The following is a 19990-nucleotide window of genomic DNA, read 5'->3' on the forward strand; positions in this document are numbered from 1 at the left end:
TTTTAGAGATATACTTGGTGCGTCTTTTTGTGAACTTGGCCGAGTACAATGCCTTTAGTTATTGCATTTATGTTCTTTTTGTTTCTCAGAAAGGGACTTAGACACAGTTAACTGTACCAGTGTTCAGCATTGTAGTTTTGTCACCTGCTCAAACAATCAACAGTGATGCGAACTGACAGCTAGAGCAACTCTACTTTGTCCCATTTCTTTTCTAATTTTTTTCTCCAAACCTTTCTTTGTTCCTCCCATTCTGCTGTTCCGTCTCCCTCCCTCCCCCTGACTCCCTGCCTGTCCTTGTTCTCTCCTTCTCTCCTCCTCCTTTATTCCCAGACTCTCATGTCCCAAGGGCAGACGTTCCCAGCTGAGCTAAAGAAGCAGAAGCAGGGGCCAAACAAGTCCCCCAAGAGGACATCTCTGTCTTCATCGCCATTGCCACCCGCTCCGCCTCCTCCACCCCAGAACAATCACTCCAACCTTTTCCTCTCGAGTGCCCTGCTGGGGCTTCCTGAACCCCACCACCCCAATGGAGTCATCCAAAGCACCACTCAGGACGCACCTTTGGCCCTCATCACCAAACCTCGCAAAGACTCTGCCTCTCAAGGCAAGTCCCCTCAGTGCGACTCCGATGCTGGGTCAATGCCTGTCAATCTGAGCACAGGGGCGAGCAGGACCCAGGCAACCGCCCAGACTGGTGCTCCGTCACAGCCCCCCACTACCTCACCCCATGCCGCAGGCCATGGATCCAGAAAGAGCAAGACCCCCAAGGGTAAGGGACAGACACCAGGGCTGGGACAAGGACAGGGACAAGCAGACCCTTTAGCTGCCTGGAAGGGCTTCTCTCAGAACCACCTGGTACAGTCTCTAGTGGATTTGTTTCGTGGAGGAGAGTCCGGGATCGGGATTCCTGGAGTTAGCATCCCCGGAGTTGGAATTCCTGGAGTGGGGATCCCCGGGACATGTAACCCCGCAGCCGGTCTCCCGGCTAACAAGGAATCTGACGACTCCGGCGATGATGATGATGATGAGGATGACGACCTTGAGGAAGAGGAGGAGGAGGATGAAGAGGACTCAGATGATAGTTTGTCAGGTTTGTTTGCTTCTATGTACCCTTCAGTAAAAGTCAATTTCACAATTCAGTATATGAGCTGACAATAAAATCTTAACACAAAAGCAACAATAATTACTGATTGCTCTTGATTATTGTCTCCATTAGCCAATCAATCATCCAGCCTATAAAATGCCTCTTTGAATGGCTCGATATCTCTGACCAACAGTCTAAAACATAGAAATATTCAGTTTATAATCGCATAAAACAAAGAAAAGTAGCAAATTCTCCCAACTGAGAGGCTGGAACTACACGTTCTCTCCTGCCATTTTTTCCTGGAAAATAACTTACAATAGTTATCTAATTGATGAGCTAATCAATCAATTGACCAATTATCTCAGCTTAAATTAACATGAAGTTCAGTCCATTTGAAATCCTAGAAATACAGCCATACAAATAATTAATTCAACTACCATTTGCTGTGGTGAACCGATACCTCATTCATTTTGAACTCCGAACCCACTTTGTGTCCTGGACTCCCATTTCAGAGTCTGACAGCAACTCAGACAGCGACATCTCTGGGAAGAAAGTGAAGGAGTTAAAGCTGCTGCCGTCTGGATCATCTAAGAAGGAGTTGACGCCCCGCAGGATAACCAAAGGCCCAGAACTACTGAACACCTCAACCAATCACACCGCCACCAGCTGCTCCCCTCTCAACCTACAGGTCATCAAGTCTCCCACCATTGTCACCAGCTCCAGTGCCTTGGCCTATCACAGCTCTCCAGGCTCTTCCTCTTACAGCCTAGCCTCTCCATTAGGTAATGTGTTTGAAAATCTGTCTGTAGAAAGTGTAAAAAATAGGGATGGTTTTAGCTGGATCTCTGAAGCTCAGAAAATAAAGTTATGATTATGATGTGCAGCAGAAACAAAAGGCAGATTTTAAAAGGCACAAGCTCCAAACCAAAAATATGGTTAATTGGTTAAATGTTACCTTTACCTCCACTCTTGTCCTTTCACTGACTTAATGTGAACAGCATGTATCACAGAAAAGCTATATCTTAGGCCATGTTTTGTTTACCAAAGCATGAACAACCCATCATCCTTAGATGACTGTGAAGAGGGATTGTTACTTTAAGGGAAGCAGGAAGTAGTGGTTGTCATGGCCTAACCAGAGCTCTGAGGTCCTGTAGGTACATGCCTAAGAGGCCTGACAACTTGTTTGGCACAGGAATGAAGTTAATTTCCGCCCTCTTTCAATGCGAAGAGATTACTCAGATCAGAGAAAATAGGACATATGTGTAGCGTGCCAGGAATGTTCCAAACAGACACTCCAGTCTGTCCTCTATTGTAAGTCTTTTTTTTTTCTCATGCTATTTTTACATGGACACTGTTCATCAGACAGCACCATGTGATGTAAATTCACTTCTGTGTTCATATGTATCTGGCTCTACTTATATGATTTCATTACTGCAGCCCGGAGAATTGTGTGCAAACTTTTGTGGCCATTCAATACTGGCAAATGTAGTTTTGAAAGGCCACTGCACCCATGTGTTATTAGCTACCTGCCAGGTTCGATCGCTGGTGAGTTCAAGCGCTTTGACTGCTGCTGCTGTATATGTGAGTCTTCCAGTCATAAGCTGTGCTGTCAAATTGATGGTTGAACTCTGTCTCTTCGCAGGCTTAGGGAAGAGGAAGAGGGTGATGGATGAGAAGGAGTTGATGATACCTCTGGAGTTGGGGTATGTACAAGAGGCTGAGAGAAAGAAAGCTCTTACAAAGCAGTTCACTTCAGAGTGTGTTGAAATTTTTGTCCCATTCATGGTAACATCAACGATTGGCTGCAAATGTATGATACACAATGTGTTTCTGTGCTATTTTTTTTTTTATTTTTAACAACTCAGGTGGCGGAGAGAAACAAGAATGAAACCACTCGCAGGGCGGCCGCAGGCCGAAGTGGCCTACTACGCCCCGTGTGGCAAGAAACTAAGGCAGTACCCAGATGTGATGAAGGTACTGCGGCCTCACAGAGCTGCAGTCTAGTCTACATCCATGATGCATAAGCAAATGTTTTGAGACATACAGATGAACAGTTGAGTTTGTAACAGGGATTACAGTGGGAATCATTGTGGGTGGCATGGTTTATAATTTATTATGGACGGATAATTTTGCTAATAACTGCTCACCTGCATTGCTCAAAAAGATGCTTGTGTATCAGGATTTGTTGTGTGTTATCTATGCTATTGCCCCAGCTGCAATCCACCCCCACCCCCACCCCGCTTTCTGTGACCTTAATAGTGAGAGATGATATTCTTAGATTCACTTCTTGTGTCACTTTTTTCACCTTTCCTTCCCCGATTAAATGATTAATGGTTAGTTGGGATGCACAGCTTCGGGCCCCTATTTTTACACTATATTTCAGTCTGTAATCTTTTTTGTTTGCTTGATCAAAGGCTCTACTACGCTAATCAGTAGAACTCTCTTTGAGTGTAGCGGTGCAAAGAGAGAGTACTCATTCACTCACTGCTAGTCAGTCAGAAGGCAGTAAAAAGCCTAGCATGGCCACAGATAAATAAGAAGGGGCCTGAATTGTGCACCCCAAGGTCAGAACCGTTTTTCTCCCCTGAGAGCTTTTGCTCTTTTTTTTGTCCCCTGGCTTTTATAATGATTAGTAGCACTGCACAGATGCTCACTGTAACCTAACTCCCTCCAATCTAGTCCCTCCCAGTTGCTTTTCAATGTCGCTAATTTCTCAAAAATTTTTTCTGCCTAAACCAACGCCATTATTATTTTCTCCTCTGTAGTATCTATCCAGAAATGGAATAAGTGGCATCACGCGTGATAATTTTAGCTTCAGTGCAAAGATAAGGGTTGGTGACTTCTATGAAGCCAGAGAAGGACCCCAGGTGACTGCCTTTCATCTCTCTCTCTCTCTCTGTCCCTGATCCCTGTTCATCTTTTCATCTAGCAGCAGGCAAAGCTTCATGCAGCAGTCACTGTCAGGGCATGGATAGGATTCAACCAAAAACCCTCACTAGTCCTAGTTCATACACCTCTCACTGTGCATGGATAAATGTAATAATCAGCTGACATTACTTCCACAGGTGACCAGTGTTATATGCCATGTTATGTATCTGTGATACACACAGAGATATGTTAGAAAATAGACGTGTGTCTTATTGCACACTGATGCAGAATAGAGAAAATTCTTGGTGCTGAGGGGCCAGAGAAAAACTAGATGATAAATGACAGATCAGTAAAGCTTGTTAATGAATTGTTTAGACAGCTTTTTACTGTGTATTACAGAAAATCTATTTAGAAATGCACAACATCTTATTATAACCACTGTTACATTACACCCAGATTAGTCTAGCTAATTATTAAATTGTTCCTTAGTCAGATGAAATGATCGACATGTTGTTCACTTTTACATCTCTCGCCACCCCCTCCCAATCTCTCCACCTTTACTTTACCCGTCTCTAGGGTTTGCAGTGGAGCCTGTTGAAGGAAGAGGAGGTCATTCCTCGTATTTTGGCGATGGAAGGTCGCAGGGGTCGCCCCCCTAATTCAGACCGTCAGTTAGCGGGCGAAGGTACGAAAGGTAGCCGACGGAGGAAGGGACGGCCCCCAAATGTGGGTGATCCACTGGCACCTGAGGGCCCCAGTCCCAGTGAGGTCAAACTTCTGCGCAAACTAGAGGCTCAAGGTTAGCAGAACAAATGAGGCCTGAAATATGTTTGTCATAAGTGTGTGTGCCATTAATCAACCAGCCATTATTCAGATGGTGGGTGTTGTTTGGGGGGGGGGGGGGGGGGGGGGGGTTAGGATATGGGGAAGTCATTTTTTTCTCCTTTGTGCTTTGTGTTTGTTAGATCCACCGACGTCATATGTTGTAACATAGATACTTTTCAAGATGCTGGGTTTTATAATAGCCAGTTATAATAATCAGTCAGTTATAGTTATGAGATATATTTTGATCACATTTATCTCAGAATTTGAAAATGTTAATGAATTTGAAAATTGCATAATATGTGTCTTTATGGGGAAAAGTTTGTTTGAGCCTCTCTCCCTAATTTAGTGTAAATTTGACAAAACCTGAAGAGTTATCTCAGTCAAATGTGCTCGGTCGGGCTACAGCAGCATTTAGTTATTCTCCTGAAATTTCTCACTGACTGTTGCCTTTGTGCAGAAATAGCTCGACAGGCTGCTCAGATGAAACTCATGAGAAAACTGGAAAAGCAGGCACTGGCGCGTGCAGCCAAAGAAGCACGGAAACAGCAAGGTAAACTCAAGGTTTTTTTTGTGTGTGTGTGTGTGTGTGTGTGTGTGTGTGTGTGTGTGTGTGTGTGTGTGTGTGTGTGTGTGCGTGTGTGTGTGTTGTTAACAAGAGCACAGGGCTGTAAGGATGGTAGCAATGGTCACTTCAAACGTCTTTGATCTAAATGGGTGAAGTATAAAGACCAGCAGAGCCTCTGCTTCTATAGCCTTTGTATGTATGTACATATTTATTTTCATCACTTTAACGCATAAGCTTTAATCTTCATCCCGCTCTAATCTTTATTGCTACCGTGCGGCTGGTTTCAAACATTATGCTTATATGTTTTTTTTTATTCCTATACATGACATCAAAGATGAGCATTCAAATCAAAATCTCAAGACTGTTTCCTTAGCCCTCACTTAAACTCAGAACTAGAACCAGACATGATTTATATTCAGAAATGTATAGTGCACCACATTTAAACCGCAGAAGACCATTTTGATCTATGTTCCTGCTGCTACGACATCACTTTTACATGTTTTTAATTCAGCTTTTGCTGCTGATGAAAGTCCCGCAGTATGGAAATGCTGAGATCCATTGCATGAATTTGGCGACAATGGTGACCTAAAAACTATCTGCCTATATCTAAGCTGTCCAGATGGAGCTTAGATATAAGCTGTCCCACAATCACTCCTCAACTCACAATTCAATGCCTCCATGGAGGATAATAATTAGTTTAAGAGGAGGGTTTAGACCTGGTCCTAGTGCAGTACCTGCTACCGGCAGTCTAAAGCTTTTCATATTGATGTGTGTTTGGTTTTAATGATTGTGTCTGTGTGTCTTATTACTGTTTTGTGTGACTGACTCATCTTAGTTGTGATCTAGTTCTCAGAATTTCTTGCCCTCTTGTGTAAAATGCATCTTGATCTCAGTGAGACCTCCTGAATAAATATGCTCAACAACTTGAATTCTCTCAGATATGAACGCAGTTGGTAGCGCAGCTTTGTAGGTCATTTTTGTCCACACTAATGTAACACTGGCTTGACTCTTGCAGCTATCATGGCAGCGGAAGAGAGGAGGAAGCAGAAAGAACAGATCAAGATTCTTAAGCAGCAGGTGGGTCTGCTTTCTGCGTGTGTGCTGACAAATCCTTTTCCTCCCTTTCTCCTTATCTAAGTGTCCTGACACACGTAGTCTACTGCAGGAAATGCTGAATGGTTGTTTTGTGATGCTTTAAAGCTTGCTTTTCAATTACCATCATTACTTCTGGTACTCAACTTATTGTTGTGTCTTTCTGCGCATCTCAACTGGAATAGAGTGGCTGGAAAGTGATTTTATCTCAAGATGTTGCCCAATGTCTAAAATATTAAGAGATTATGGGTTGTTTTTTTTTTATAGGAAAAGATCAAGCGTATTCAGCAGATTCGGATGGAGAAGGAACTCAGGGCACAGCAAATTTTGGAGGTACAGAATCTGATCCAACAGCACCTCTGATTAAGCAGAACATTCCTGGATAGTTACAGCCCCTCAGTCTATAGTGTTTTAATCTTCCTAAAGCTCATTACTGAACAGCAGCATGCATTGGAGGGAGTTGCGTCTTCTTAGGCATAATTCCACATGGAACTAATGCTAAATTGGTCTTGGTTGACGGCTGTTGAATATTAAAATGGCTGTTGCTGCCTCTTCAGACCTTATTTAAATTGGACAGAAAAGTCTTTTTTTCATCAGACAACAGTAACAGTTTAGCATAAGTGGGTCGAGGAAAAAAAGGTGCTGTTTTCCACACATGCAAAGATGCATGCACATCCACGTACACACACACACACATATGCAGGCGCACACAATTATACTGTAGGAGCTTCAAAGTGTTTTAGCAGGACTAAATCAATTTTGAGTTGACACGGTTGACAAGCCACTCATAACGGGAGGCTTCAACATATTCACAATTAGGTGTTAAAGAGATACATTATTCATTCGCTGTGTTTTACAAATTTCACTGGCATTCAGAAGCATAAAATCTCCGCTCAAACCAGAAAACTGCAAACAATCAGTTAAAGTGCAGCAAAGCCTCCACCCAAGAGTGATTGATATACGTCCGTCTCCGTGATTCTTGATCTTAATCTTTATTCATAGGCCAAACGGAAAAAGAAGCAAGAAGCCGCCAATGCCAAAATATTGGAGGCAGAAAAGCGCATAAAGGTATGTTTATATTTTAAATAAAAGCCTCGAAACAGATGTGAAATTACACCTACTATAATATTCATACATATGTGTCTTTTTAATCAAAAGTCTCATAGATTAGATTATTTCATACGCACCGTGATGTGGGGCTTGTTCCACTTAAGAAGTCACTGGCAATAAAATTAGAGCGGCCCTTTGAAACAGGCTGAAATTCTATCAGTCTGTCGCGATTTTTGTGATATTGGCACAATGGAAGCATATTGATTTTTCCCTCATCTTCTCTTTCTTGCCTTCAAGGAGAAAGAGTTGAGGAGACAGCAGGCGGAGATTCTCAAACACCAGGTAGGCATTCACTACGACTTGCTCAGCCTCTTGAACGTGATAGTTACTGCTGAATAAAACCATTTACCTCAAACTTCACTTGAGTAGGAATGTGCAGGCGTGTGTGTGTGTGTGTGTGTGTGTGTGTGTGTGTGTGTGTGTGTGTGTGTGAGTATGTGCGAGTGTGTTTGTGCATCTGTGTGCTTTTAAATAGAGGCATGTGTGAGTATACAGTATATAAATGTGGTTAATTACCAGAAATCCAATTAGTGAAAGTCTGCAGTATTTCTCTATATTAAACCCCATGCTTATTGGTACTGGATATTACTTCTGTTCCATAATATTTTGCCAACTCTCTCTGCCAGGAGTTGGAGAGGCATAGACTAGATATGGTATGGGTATGTTTATTTTTGTACATCTAACACCTGCATCGTGTAACTGGTTGTGTTATGGTTGTCATAGCAATGCATTAAGTGTAGCACTGGCTGCTGTCATACTACATTCTTCTGCATGGCTTTCCAGCAAAACCAACAAAAGAGAAAAAGAGTCAGTATGCTGCCTCCATCTGCTCGTCCTGAGGGACAACTGACCCTGTCACGGTGGCCAGGCAGCTTCTGTCCCCCTCCCCCATCCTTCCCCCTTCTACTCAGAATGCATTGCAGACTGCTAGCCAATCCACACTCACTGTCTGAAAGTGCACTGGAGGAGTTTCCATCCATCACATACATTGTCTAACTGTTGTATTGGAGTAGCCTGTGTTACCCATGAGTGCTTGACGATTTCGGCCCAGACATTGAGCTTGTGTCTGTTCGTCCGTGCATCTGTTCTGCAGTCCACAGAGTGCTGGACTTTAACCTGCCCCATCCCAGCCTCTCTGTCATTCACTGTTCCTGTACTCTGCACAAAGAATGAAACAGCTACTGAGAATCATTTTGTTTTTATGGTGGAGAGACTTCAAAGCAGATTTAACCTCTCCCCCCCCCCTTGTTTGGTGAGGGTACAGCACAACTGTTACTTGAAAATAGACCGGATAGACTGAAGAACAACAACATAATCAAATCCACCATGGGGACAAATATGGTTCTGTGTAGCATTTAATTTTGGCCTGGCTGTCTTGCTTGTAGCCCTTCTCACTCATACACAGTCACAGCTAAATCCACAGGTCTGCCTATCTGTTTCACAGTAGACTCTGAGCTGATTGTTGCATCAACCCCTTGTACCTTCACTCGGAGCACAATGAAAGGGGGGCAAATTGAGATACATGAAATAATCGTGGTATTTACGGTTGTCACATGCAGTCGTATTGCTTTTGATTTATTGTAGTTTGTTATCATAGTATCCCTCAACATATTCAATGTTTTTGATGAATTGGAAAGCTAGAAAAAGCTGAATGCCACAGGCTTTATGTCCTTTTTGAAGTTGTCTTTTTGAAGTTTTCCATTTGTAGATAAATCAAACCAAGAAGGACATAGAAATATTGTAGCAGAGTGCTTGGCATCTAGCCTGACTGAACAATCCTCACAAACAGCACATTTTAGTCACTATGTGCTGGAAATGTCCTTGGCGAGCCCTAATAGTGGCAATTGTGTCTTTCTGGTGGATCACAGAGGGAATGACAGCCTGATACGGTGGAGCGGGAAACCTAAAGAGATCAAATGAAATGATAGTCAGTCACCAGTGATTCCTGTGCCCTTTTGCAGTAGACTGTGTATCATGCACCAAAGAACAACATAGATGTCTCATCCTCAGCAGTCACATACTGTACTAATACTTAAGCTGCCAAAACCACTGAAGTGGAACTGCCCTGTTTGAAGCTATCCTTTACCATCCATTCGCATTTGCCGTCCCCTCACCAAATATTATGAGAATGATGTGTCAAATAAACATTAGCATCGACTCATGTAATAGAATTTATTATTTTGATTGTGACGCCAGTGTGGCATATCAGAAGACTTCTGGCAACCAGCATTTTGTTGCTTTTGTTGTGTCAGCTTTAGTTTAGAGGCGCCGCCACCGATTCCAGCTGCTTCTCTTTTTTGAGCCTGTCATCACATCTACTTTGTATCGCATCTATGTGTTGCTTTTTGGTTGTCATCGTACTACTGTACTCTTCACTTATGCTTCCACCATACATGTGAAAGTGTATACATGTGAAGCATCGTTTTGTGTTTGTTCAAGTATGGTGCCTATACTAAATTTAGTGCATCACAGTTTTACGTTATTACACCACATGCTAAATTTAGTCGACCTTGAGTGCTGTATGCACAATGTGTGCTTGTTAATGTGCCTCTGTTTTTGCCACTCTAGGAGAGGGAGAGGAGGAGGCAACATGTAATGCTGATGAAGGCTGTTGAGGCTCGCAAGAAAGCAGAGGTAGTCCATATGCACGCAAATGAATGCAGAAATACACACACAGTCCACTCCAGAAAAAGAGCCTAAGTCATTATTCCCTGGATGGATTCCTGCTCTCTCTCTTTTTGTGTGCTCTTTTCCTCCATTCATTTTTTTTCCACACACTTACCAAGTCAAAAGATTCTGGCCCTCCAGCACTTTTCCTTTGAATGCACAGCAGCATTAGGCTGAATTCTAATACTGCTCAGCAAAGTCAAGTAAACCTCCTTGTCTGTTTTCGCACGCACACACACACACACACACACACACACACACACACACACACACACACACACACACACACACACACACTTTGCTTCCCTAATGCTCCTGTGAATTTTGGACTCTCTAGGAGCGTGAGCGCTTGCGGCAGGAGAAAAGGGATGAGAAGCGCCTGAACAAAGAGCGCAAACTGGAGCAACGGAGGCTGGAGCTGGAGATAGCGAGGGAGCTGAAGAAGCCAAATGAAGACATGTGTCTGTCCGATCATAAGGTAGTTTAGATAGTGGCCGATCCGGTCAGTGCTGTGAATGTAAAGTTCATCACCCTCCAATGTTAGTTTTTCTCGTTTGCATTCAGCTAAATACCCAGAATTAGGTCAGCAGGTTGACATATTCACAAATTTCCTGTCATAATATTATTATTATTATCATTATTATTATTAAATAGTAAGTTGTGCATTTTCTTGAGGGTCAGTGTGTGCTTCAAGACCACATGGTGCACTTTTATATATGGAAGTGTGTGCCCCCAAGTGGTTAAAGGAGAGTACTGCATAATGTAGAAAATAAAGTGTCATTACTTTGAATTGAAAATCAGCATCTTGATAACAATCAGCAGATGTCAGCTCCAATAAGCTCCCATTTTCCATAGTTGTTTAGATTGTGACTCTGCAGTTCAAAGTGGAGTTAATGTATTTCTCTCATGGTAGCACATACGTGAATAAAAACAGCAAGCAATCCTAACTTTACCTGCTTTTCTTCGTCCAGCCTCTCCCTGATTTCTCCCGGATTCCCGGACTCATCCTACCAGGACGTGCTGTGTCTGACTGCCTGATGCTGATGCAGTTCCTGCGAGGCTTCGGAAAGGTTTTGGGTCTTGATTTGAATACGGATGTGCCCACCCTTGGCATGCTACAGGAGGGCTTGCTCAATGTAGGGGACAGCATGGGCCATGTCCAAGACCTTCTGGTCAAACTGCTTTCTCTGGCAGTCTGTGATCCTGGTTTGCCACCTGGACAAAAGGTGAGCTAGTTCATTAAGGCATATTTTACCTGTGCATGATTCTGAACCAGTGGAACCAGATTGAAAATTACACCTGAAAAGGCCATATGACAGTTACTGCTCTAGCTGGTAATTTTAGTTAGGAGTGACTGTACAGTCTTACTTGCAAGTTTTTAATACAGGACTGTTAGACTGTATAAAGCATAATTGTTGTCCATTGTAATGTTGTTATTTTTGGTTTAGCTAAAATCACAAATAACAAGCTTAGAAGTCAAATCAACTTAAATTTGTCAAGGAAGCATTCATTAACTTCATCCTCTGCTTCTCTATCAGACGAAAACCATGCTGGGGGACCACCTGACCAATGTTGGCATCAACAGGGATAATGTGTCTGAGGTGCTACAGATGTACATGGGAGCCCATTGTGCCAACACAGAACTGGCCCCTCTGGCCCTTAGTCTGAAAACCAAGGCTTTCCAGGCCCACACGCCTGCCCAGAAGGCCTCAATCCTTGGCTTCCTGGCTAACGAGCTGGCCTGCAGCAAACCTGTTATCAGGTGGGAGAAGCAGCTGAGTGGGACTGTCCAACTGAGTGCTGTGGTGTACCTTCTTGAAATACTCTGCATCAGTGACATATTGTGGCATGGTTAGAAAGTGGTCCACAATTCTTCCCTTAATCTCTGGATTCATATAATTAAAGCCACAAAATAAGAAATCCAATCTAATTCTACTCAGCAGCTACACACTGAAACAATATAATGTTCATCCGTATGTGCTCTTCAGGAGCCAGTAATGGTATGTTTTATTGATGCAGCGGTAAATGCTTAATAAAGCTGCAGTAGGGAGCAGTAATTTGCAGAACAATCCTTTTGATTGTAAGCAACTTATGCAAGTATTGAATTGTGCTCCGGGATACCAGTGTGTTTAACTTTTTACTTTGACTGTAGATAGTTGCTAGCCTCCCTGTGCTTTTATCTTTTACTTGATATATTTGACGAGATTATCAAAAACGTGTGCACATCGGAAAAACTGACGGGATTGCATTTTCTCTTGCAGTGAAATTGACAAGAGCCTGGATCAGATGGCAAACATGAGGAAGGACAAGATCATAATGGAGGGAAAACTGAAGAAGTAAGTTTTCTTTAACCCTAAAAAGTAATGCTTCGATTGTCTGTAAACTGTCACGCTGAACCTGTTTGTGCTTGCACAGGCTTAGGACCATTTATGCCAAACGCACTGGGAAGAGGGAGGCCAGTATGGGTGTGGAAGAGAACCAGTCTGTTTGCACACCATCCTCTGCTGCCAAACGCAAGAGAAAACTGGGTGGGGACAGCGACGATGATGATGAGGACGACGACGACAGTGAAGACCAGGCAGAGGATGAGGAGGACGAGGAGGAGGAAGAAATGAAGAAGGTCAAAAAAGTGGAGACGTATGATGAGGTAAAAAGAAAGAGATTCAACTTTAGATCCATTGTAAAAGCTGACCTTGAAAAGTTGCTCGCAGACGTTGACGGTATTTGTTTCGTCCTGTCAGGATGAAGTTGATCAAGCCACCAGTATCGAGGAGCTGGAGAAGCAGATAGAGAAATTAGCCAAGGTATGTTCTTCTTTAAAATGTACATGTGCTGTGACAAAGTTAATTCCCATGAACATAATTTATAAGGCATCAGAAAATGAATGCATGGTTGGTTGACACAGATAATGCATGATTAAAAACGGGACACACAGTGAGATAGAAAAAGTCTCTTGGGGAACTGTGAAGAGATAAACCACAGAAACGTGGAGTATTGTTGCCCTGTGGTTATGCAGGTCTGCACTGTGTGCTGTTGCCATGAAGATGTGTTATTTCACACAATTTCATACAATACATAAGACAAACACCCCCTACACTCTAGATAATAGATTAGCGTTTGGAAAATGGTAAAATATGTATTTTCTTAAAATAGCTACCACCTCTTAGTGTTTTGATTTGCAGTGTGCATAAAAAACAAATGGTACATTTTTTGTGCATTTTATGAGCATTTATGCTGACATGGGGCTATTTGCTAATGAAGGCATTAATTAGCTTAATAAATTACCTTATTAACATTAACATGTAATGCTTAATATATGATGGTGATTACTAAAGGACATTAAATAGCAGAGGTGTTTTTTTGTGTGGATCAAAATAATGTATAGAAATCATGTTTTGTACCATTGCAGCAACATCATCAGACCAGAAGAAAGCTGTTTGAGATATCCCATTCTCTGCGCTCCATGATGTATGGCCAGGACCGTTACCGCCGCCGGTACTGGGTACTTCCCCACTGTGGAGGGGTCTTCATCGAAGCCATGGAGAGTGGAGAAGGTAGCTATAGTACAGCACATACACACGTCTGATGAATTGTTATATTTAAAAAGTGTAATATCTAACATTAAAATGTCCAGAAGCAGCTGGACCTAAATGTTTCCAATGATGTTCAAACCCAGAAAATCTGTAATATTATTACTAATATTCAAGGTAGTGAAGCATTTAATTTGGTTGCCCAGATTTGATGTTGCGGGAAAAGGAAAAGAGAAATGTTGTCTATGTGTCAGTTTAGCTGCATGTTCAGCTGTTTTTATGTCCGGAGGCATTATGTTGTCTGTCCGTCTGTCCCATTCTTGTGGGCACGAGATTTCAGGATTGCCTCAAGGGAATTTCTTCAAATTTGGCACAAACGTTCACTTGGACTGAAGGATGAACTGATTAGATTTTGGTGGTCAAAGGTCACCGTGACCTCACAAAACACATTTTTGGCCAACACTCAAGAATGAAATGCTAATTATGACAAAATTTCACACAAATGTCTCAAAGGATAAAATGACGAATTGATGACATTTCATATCCAAAAGGTCAAAGGTCAACTTCACTGTGACATCAGATGTTCTGCAAAAACACTTTTCTGGCTGTTATTCAACACCATGACTCAGGAAAAGAGGAGCAGATTATGACCTTGACATGGATGTAAACTGTAACTTGACTGCAAGGCAGTAATTCTAGTTGGAAGTTTGAGATATGCTGTTGATGTTTTACTTCATCTTAATTCATTAAGACTAATTTGAGAATGCATCTGTAAACTAATCTAACACAACTCCACTTTTCTTCCAAAAGTTTGCTCCAGAATAATCATCACTCAGTTGTAATATCAACCACAGCAGTTAAGTTGTGCATTACATTAAGTGTGCGCTCTCTTTCCCTGCAGCTCCAGAGGAACTGGAGGAAGAACGACAGAGGAGGAGGAGAGCAGCAGAGGAGGTCAAGGTCAAAGAGGAGCCTCAGGAGATTGAGGTGCAGAAGGAGAAACCTCCCAACCTTGATGTGCAGAGCCCTCGAATGCAAGGCTTGGAGCAACAGACAGAGGAGGAAAAGGAGCATGGGGGGAAGAACAACTCCCCGACCCTCTTCTACCAGCAGCCAGGCTGTGTATCCAAACTGTGCACATTCCGGGACGTCAACAAGGACGTTGTCAAAGAAACTGTGAATTCAGAGGACAAGGAGAGTCCCCATGTGAGAAAAAACAGCAGCCCTGCAGGCACTCCTATTGCCACAACCACTGTAACTTCATCCTCCCCTACTCACAATACCTCTGAACCGGCAGTAGCAACAACACCCTCCATGGTGACCACTAATGACAATACAAGCGTCCCTCCCCCAGCCTCAACTTCTTTATCAGTCCCTTGCCTGCCGGCCCCACGGGAAAGCCCGGGGAACACTCCTCCAACCTCATCCCCTGCTCCATCCCCACACATCGCATTCCAAGCCAACGACCAGCTACTCAGAGTCCTGACAGAGAGGAGCGGACACTGGTTCAGTCTGCTCCCTCGAAACCCCTGTGACCTCGCTTCCATCACCACACCTCCTCCAGGAGTGCCCCGTGTGTCTCCACAGGCGTCCTCCACCCCTGCCAGGCCCAAATCCCCTCCTCCATCCCCTGCCCTGCCTCTCACCCCTTCTGCTGCCTCAGCCTCCGCCAGCCCGCACCACCCAGCTGGCCTCCTCAACTACCCACTATCAGCCCTGCAGGTGAGGCTGCTGAGCGGACACAAATAGAGATAGCTGTGTTTCTTACACTTATTTTTACCATGCATCAACTCAACTCTATAACTCAATATTGCTCACCTCGACCTGCACCTCCCTCACCCTTTTGTTTTTCCTTTTTTCTCCCCAGGTGAAGTCAGGTGGTTCATTGCTCGGAGTTTCTTTCGGAAACTGGCCCAGTGCCATGATGAGTCCCAGCCTGCCTCTGTGCAGCAGCCCCAGCCCCATGCCTGGTCACTCTCTGGAGGGCACAGCAGCAAGTGTCTCCAGTAAGAGTGAATCACCTTTACCTCGCATTGAGAAAACCTCATCAATGCCCTCTCCTGCTCTGGAGATGCCCAAATCCCTGGACCACCCCTTACCTCGGCCTATTCCAGAAGGTGAGTGACAAAAAACTTGAAGAGAAATTGAAGTGAAGGCCACAATCAACCTCCATTTTTAACTGAGAAGAATTCACCACCCCGAAAAGATTTCACTTGTCTGAATAGTACAATATAATTGGATTAGGGAACGTTCTGCTCTACTGTATGAATTTCATTTGGGTATAACATACCTAGTTTGAACAAAGTGCCTTTTCACACTGATGAATGCTCAGTGTCTTTTAGCTTACATGCTTGTTTGTGCTCATCGTCTCAGAGATGCTGACAGGGTGGTGGCGGGTGTCTGACATCGAGGAGCTGAGGGCTTTAGTCAACTCTCTACACAGCCGAGGCATCAGAGAGAAGGGCCTCCAGAGGCAGATGCAGAAATACATGGAGATCATCCCCCAGGTCTGCACCAAACACAGAGACGGTAAGTGTCTCAACTCTTCCTCTGAGCACATAATCACTCATATATATATATAGCTTGGATTCATGAATAAGACTAAGGGCATGTAGAAAGCATATTTTTAAGGCAGTAGATATGGACTTTCTGTGCTGTCTTCAAACAGAAACATGTCCTTGATGATCCCTGAATACTCTGCAAGCACTGTATTATTTATAATTGAACTACACAATTATGTTATGCAGGTTACGTGAGTATGCGTGTTTGGCTGCATCACTCATGTGCTCACCTGCATTGGTGAGTGTATTTGTGTGTGTGTTCGTTACCCACTTATATCTGTCATGTTGTTTATTTAGTGGCCATGATTGAGCTGCATGAGCTGGAGGAGAGCCAGGTCAGCGTGGAGTCAGTGCGGGGCTGGTGTGTTGAGGAGCAGGCGATGGAGATGGACATTGCCGTGCTGCAGCAAGTAGAGGAACTGGAGAGGAAGGTTACCGCTGCCAGCCTGCAGGTCAAGGTAAAATATTAACACAAGTACAGTAATAGCTCACAACAATTTTTTTTATACATGTTGGACATTGTGAGCAGAGGCCGAAAGACAGAACAACTGCTTTCCTCTTCCAGGGCTGGACATTTCCAGACCCGCAGTCTGAGCGAGAGGACCTGGTGTATTACGAGCACAAGCCCCCCACCAAATCAACGCCAGCGTCAGCGAACGTGGGAGACAAGGACTCCAAGGAGCATTCAGAGGAGCGGGGGGAGAAGGGCGGGGTGACGCGTCACCCGGACAACCCGCTGGACATAGCAGTGACACGTCTGGCCGATCTGGAGCGCAACATCGAGAGAAGGTACCTGAGGAGCCCCTTAGGTACCACCATTCAGATCAGGCTGGATAATGTGGGTACGGTCACTGTCCCTGCCCCCGCCCCATCCACTAGTGCTGACAGGGAAGGGTAGGTCATTTCTCCAACCAAAGCTCCCCACTCTCCCACTAAGACCCTTTTCCTCTTTCTGTGTGTGCTTTTTGTTTCCCATATTACTCAAAAAGTGAGGGTCTTTGCTGCTTTCACAGCAGATTTTTGTGGTGGCTTGTTGCATTTTTGTTTCTTTGGTCTTGTGCAGTTTTTTGAGTGGGGTGGGGGCTCCACTCAGCTTCATTTCCTGTATAGGCATTGTTTACTGGTTTACTGGTTTGTTTTTTTCTGCAGTCATCTGCATGGTGTTGTGCATCAGTAACTTTGGTTATACGCATACTCTTGACTCCCACTCAACAGCATACACTTACACAGGTTTTACTCCTTCACTCTTTCTGCATGAATGTCCCCTTAACATAACAGAATCGGTGTGTACTTCCCCCTGGTGCCCCTACACCCCTAAAATCTTCATGCCTGTCTCTGCACAGCTGGAGCTCTTTATCGTCTGCTGTCTTGTTGGCGGCTCGTTCAACTGATACAGTTTACCGCCTTTGCGTGTGTAAATGCACCCTAATATTCACCTATATGTGTACATTTTTGTTTCTCGTCACCTTCCCATCATCCCTCATTATCTTCTTTCAGTGGTGAGGAGGAGGTGGCACATGGTATGAAGGTGTGGAGGAAGGCCCTGACTGAAGTGCGCAGTGCAGCCCAGTTGGCCATGTGCATCCAGCAACTGCAGAAGTCTATCGCCTGGGAGAGGTCCATCATGAAAGTGGTGAGCAGCAGATAAAATAGATCCACACCATATTTCCACCCCACTAATTACAAGCAAATTCTATTCAAGAAGAGCATGCTTGATTTTAATAGATGCACTTGTTTTTTAGTACTGTCAGATGTGCAGGAAGGGGGATAATGAGGACCTCCTCCTGCTGTGTGATGGCTGTGACAAAGGCTGCCACACTTACTGTCACAAACCCAAGATCACCAGTATCCCAGAGGGAGACTGGTACTGCCCAGCCTGCATATCCAAGGTATCAGAGCCTTTTATAATGCACTGCTATTTCTCTAGAGTGGACCACTTGTAGAAAGAATCCTACCTATGTATTTGTGCATGTATCCAATTTCATTCACACCTTCCAATGCCATTTAGAAGTTTAGGAAAGTATTTGGCAGCCAAAACAGATATTTTTTGTATTTAAACTGTCAATGGGTGCACCAATATTTAAATCCAGCCATTTCCAGGCTCAAATAATAATTGAATAATAATTTAAGTGTTTTGGGGCTTTTTAATGCCTTTATTTGAATGAGTGACAGTAGAAAAATGAGAGGAAATAAGGGGGGGGGGGGGGGGGGGGGTGACACACAACAAAGATCCAACTGCCAGTATTATACATTTCCCCCTAAGTTTTATTTTGTTTCTTCTCAATTTTTATTGTCTGGAGCCTGCACTTGGCCTTTATCCCACTAAGTGACAATAAAACCCTCCATACATATTCATACTAATAAAATTCTGAGAAGCTGGAAGCTATTTCAAGCTTTACAGAATGGTTTTATGAAGATGTGGTCAGGGAAAAACTGATGTAAGATATGACAAATCGAACCAATAGTTCAGCTCTATTAACCAGACGTAAAGGCCAATGTTAGCATGATAAATCGGTGTAAGTGGACACTAAAGGGTTAGTTTTAATTGCACTAGAGCTCAGAGAATACATTTTTCACTCTGTACAGGCAAGTGGTCCATCTCCCAAAAGCAAAAAACCTCCAAGCAAACAAGTAGCATCCAGCGGAGGAGGTAGTAAGAAAGGTGGAGAGGCGAAGAAGACCGGGAAGCAGCCAGGTAACGGTGAAGTGTCGGAGGACGACCCGGCCAGCGCCAGCAGCACACCCAAGAAAGGAGCAAAAGACACCAGCAGGAAGAGAAAACCAGAGGAGAGCTCACCTGCTCTGCCAGCAGCCAATCAGGAGAGCCCTGCGTGTGTGAAGCGAGCCAAGACAGCTAGAGACAACAACAGGGACCTGGGATTATGCAGGTATGTGCCTCTGGCTTGTTCATACTTGTCTCTATGTTGAATTCTTCATTTATGTATCCGTCCTTCACACGGTTGTATAGTAGCCGCCACCTGCTGTGGTTTAACCTTGAAATTTAAGGTCCTTGTCTATCATTAAAATTTATTTATCTCTCATGAGTAATACTTTTCATGTGTAAGTCAAGTTCATTTCTTGCCAGTGTTGGTTAGTATTAACTCATAAAAGCACAGCCGTTACTAAAGGCCTTAAGTCAAATATGAACCTTAAACCTGCCTTAACCAATTTCTTTGGCCACCTGTGGGCAGCAGGAACAAGCAGTAAATATAAAATTGACCTCATCGTCACTTTGAAGTTGACATTGCTGCAGCGCTGAGGGAAACTGCTGTAAAGTCGGTTCATACTTCTCTGGTGATTCGTTACCATGAGCAACGGATATTTGATAAAATATTGATTATAGCTGTTCGGGCTTTTTCCCTAACAAATGAATTTCTTAGTTGGTGTCTAACCATGTGTGTGTGTGTATTTATGCGTTAAACAGGGTACTCCTCGCTGAGTTGGAGCGGCATCAGGATGCATGGCCTTTTCTCACACCCGTCAACCTGAAATCAGTCCCTGGCTACAGGAAGGTCATCAAGAAACCGATGGACTTCTCCACCATACGTGAGAAGCTTGTGAGCAGCCAGTAAGTTCCTATCACTTCTGTTTGTCCTTTTTCTTCTGAAAGCCTTCAGGGCCTTTGCACAGAATTTAAAGTCAGAGTAGTGTTTTCAGGAATTAATTTTTAGTTACACCGCAGTATGTGATG

General features: G+C 43.7%; 1 protein-coding gene across 11 annotated transcripts in view; it reads left to right on the forward strand.

Annotated features, from left to right (window-relative positions):
• Positions 1–19990, forward strand: part of baz2ba (bromodomain adjacent to zinc finger domain, 2Ba) — a 66720-nt gene that overhangs the window by 45217 nt on the left and 1513 nt on the right. The window contains exons 9-37 of one of the 11 annotated variants that reach the window (XM_070986660.1): positions 331–1087; positions 1594–1863; positions 2724–2784; positions 2947–3055; positions 3847–3948; positions 4526–4748; positions 5232–5324; positions 6355–6416; positions 6699–6764; positions 7434–7499; positions 7779–7823; positions 8168–8200; positions 10110–10175; positions 10546–10686; positions 11180–11434; positions 11747–11970; positions 12470–12544; positions 12624–12855; positions 12950–13012; positions 13618–13762; positions 14640–15460; positions 15606–15855; positions 16112–16267; positions 16597–16757; positions 16865–17193; positions 17797–17932; positions 18042–18188; positions 18886–19187; positions 19724–19867. In XM_070986660.1, the coding sequence (XP_070842761.1) occupies positions 331–1087; positions 1594–1863; positions 2724–2784; positions 2947–3055; positions 3847–3948; positions 4526–4748; positions 5232–5324; positions 6355–6416; positions 6699–6764; positions 7434–7499; positions 7779–7823; positions 8168–8200; positions 10110–10175; positions 10546–10686; positions 11180–11434; positions 11747–11970; positions 12470–12544; positions 12624–12855; positions 12950–13012; positions 13618–13762; positions 14640–15460; positions 15606–15855; positions 16112–16267; positions 16597–16757; positions 16865–17193; positions 17797–17932; positions 18042–18188; positions 18886–19187; positions 19724–19867 (5534 nt within the window). The remainder of the gene's footprint in view (positions 1–330; positions 1088–1593; positions 1864–2723; positions 2785–2946; positions 3056–3846; positions 3949–4525; positions 4749–5231; positions 5325–6354; positions 6417–6698; positions 6765–7433; positions 7500–7778; positions 7824–8167; positions 8201–10109; positions 10176–10545; positions 10687–11179; positions 11435–11746; positions 11971–12469; positions 12545–12623; positions 12856–12949; positions 13013–13617; positions 13763–14639; positions 15461–15605; positions 15856–16111; positions 16268–16596; positions 16758–16864; positions 17194–17796; positions 17933–18041; positions 18189–18885; positions 19188–19723; positions 19868–19990) is intronic. The other 10 variants (XM_070989861.1, XM_070987447.1, XM_070991502.1 and 7 more) reach the window with 10 other exon arrangements.

This window comes from Chaetodon trifascialis, chromosome 1 (genome assembly GCF_039877785.1).
Source record: "Chaetodon trifascialis isolate fChaTrf1 chromosome 1, fChaTrf1.hap1, whole genome shotgun sequence".
Classification (NCBI taxonomy): Eukaryota; Metazoa; Chordata; class Actinopteri; order Chaetodontiformes; family Chaetodontidae; genus Chaetodon; species Chaetodon trifascialis.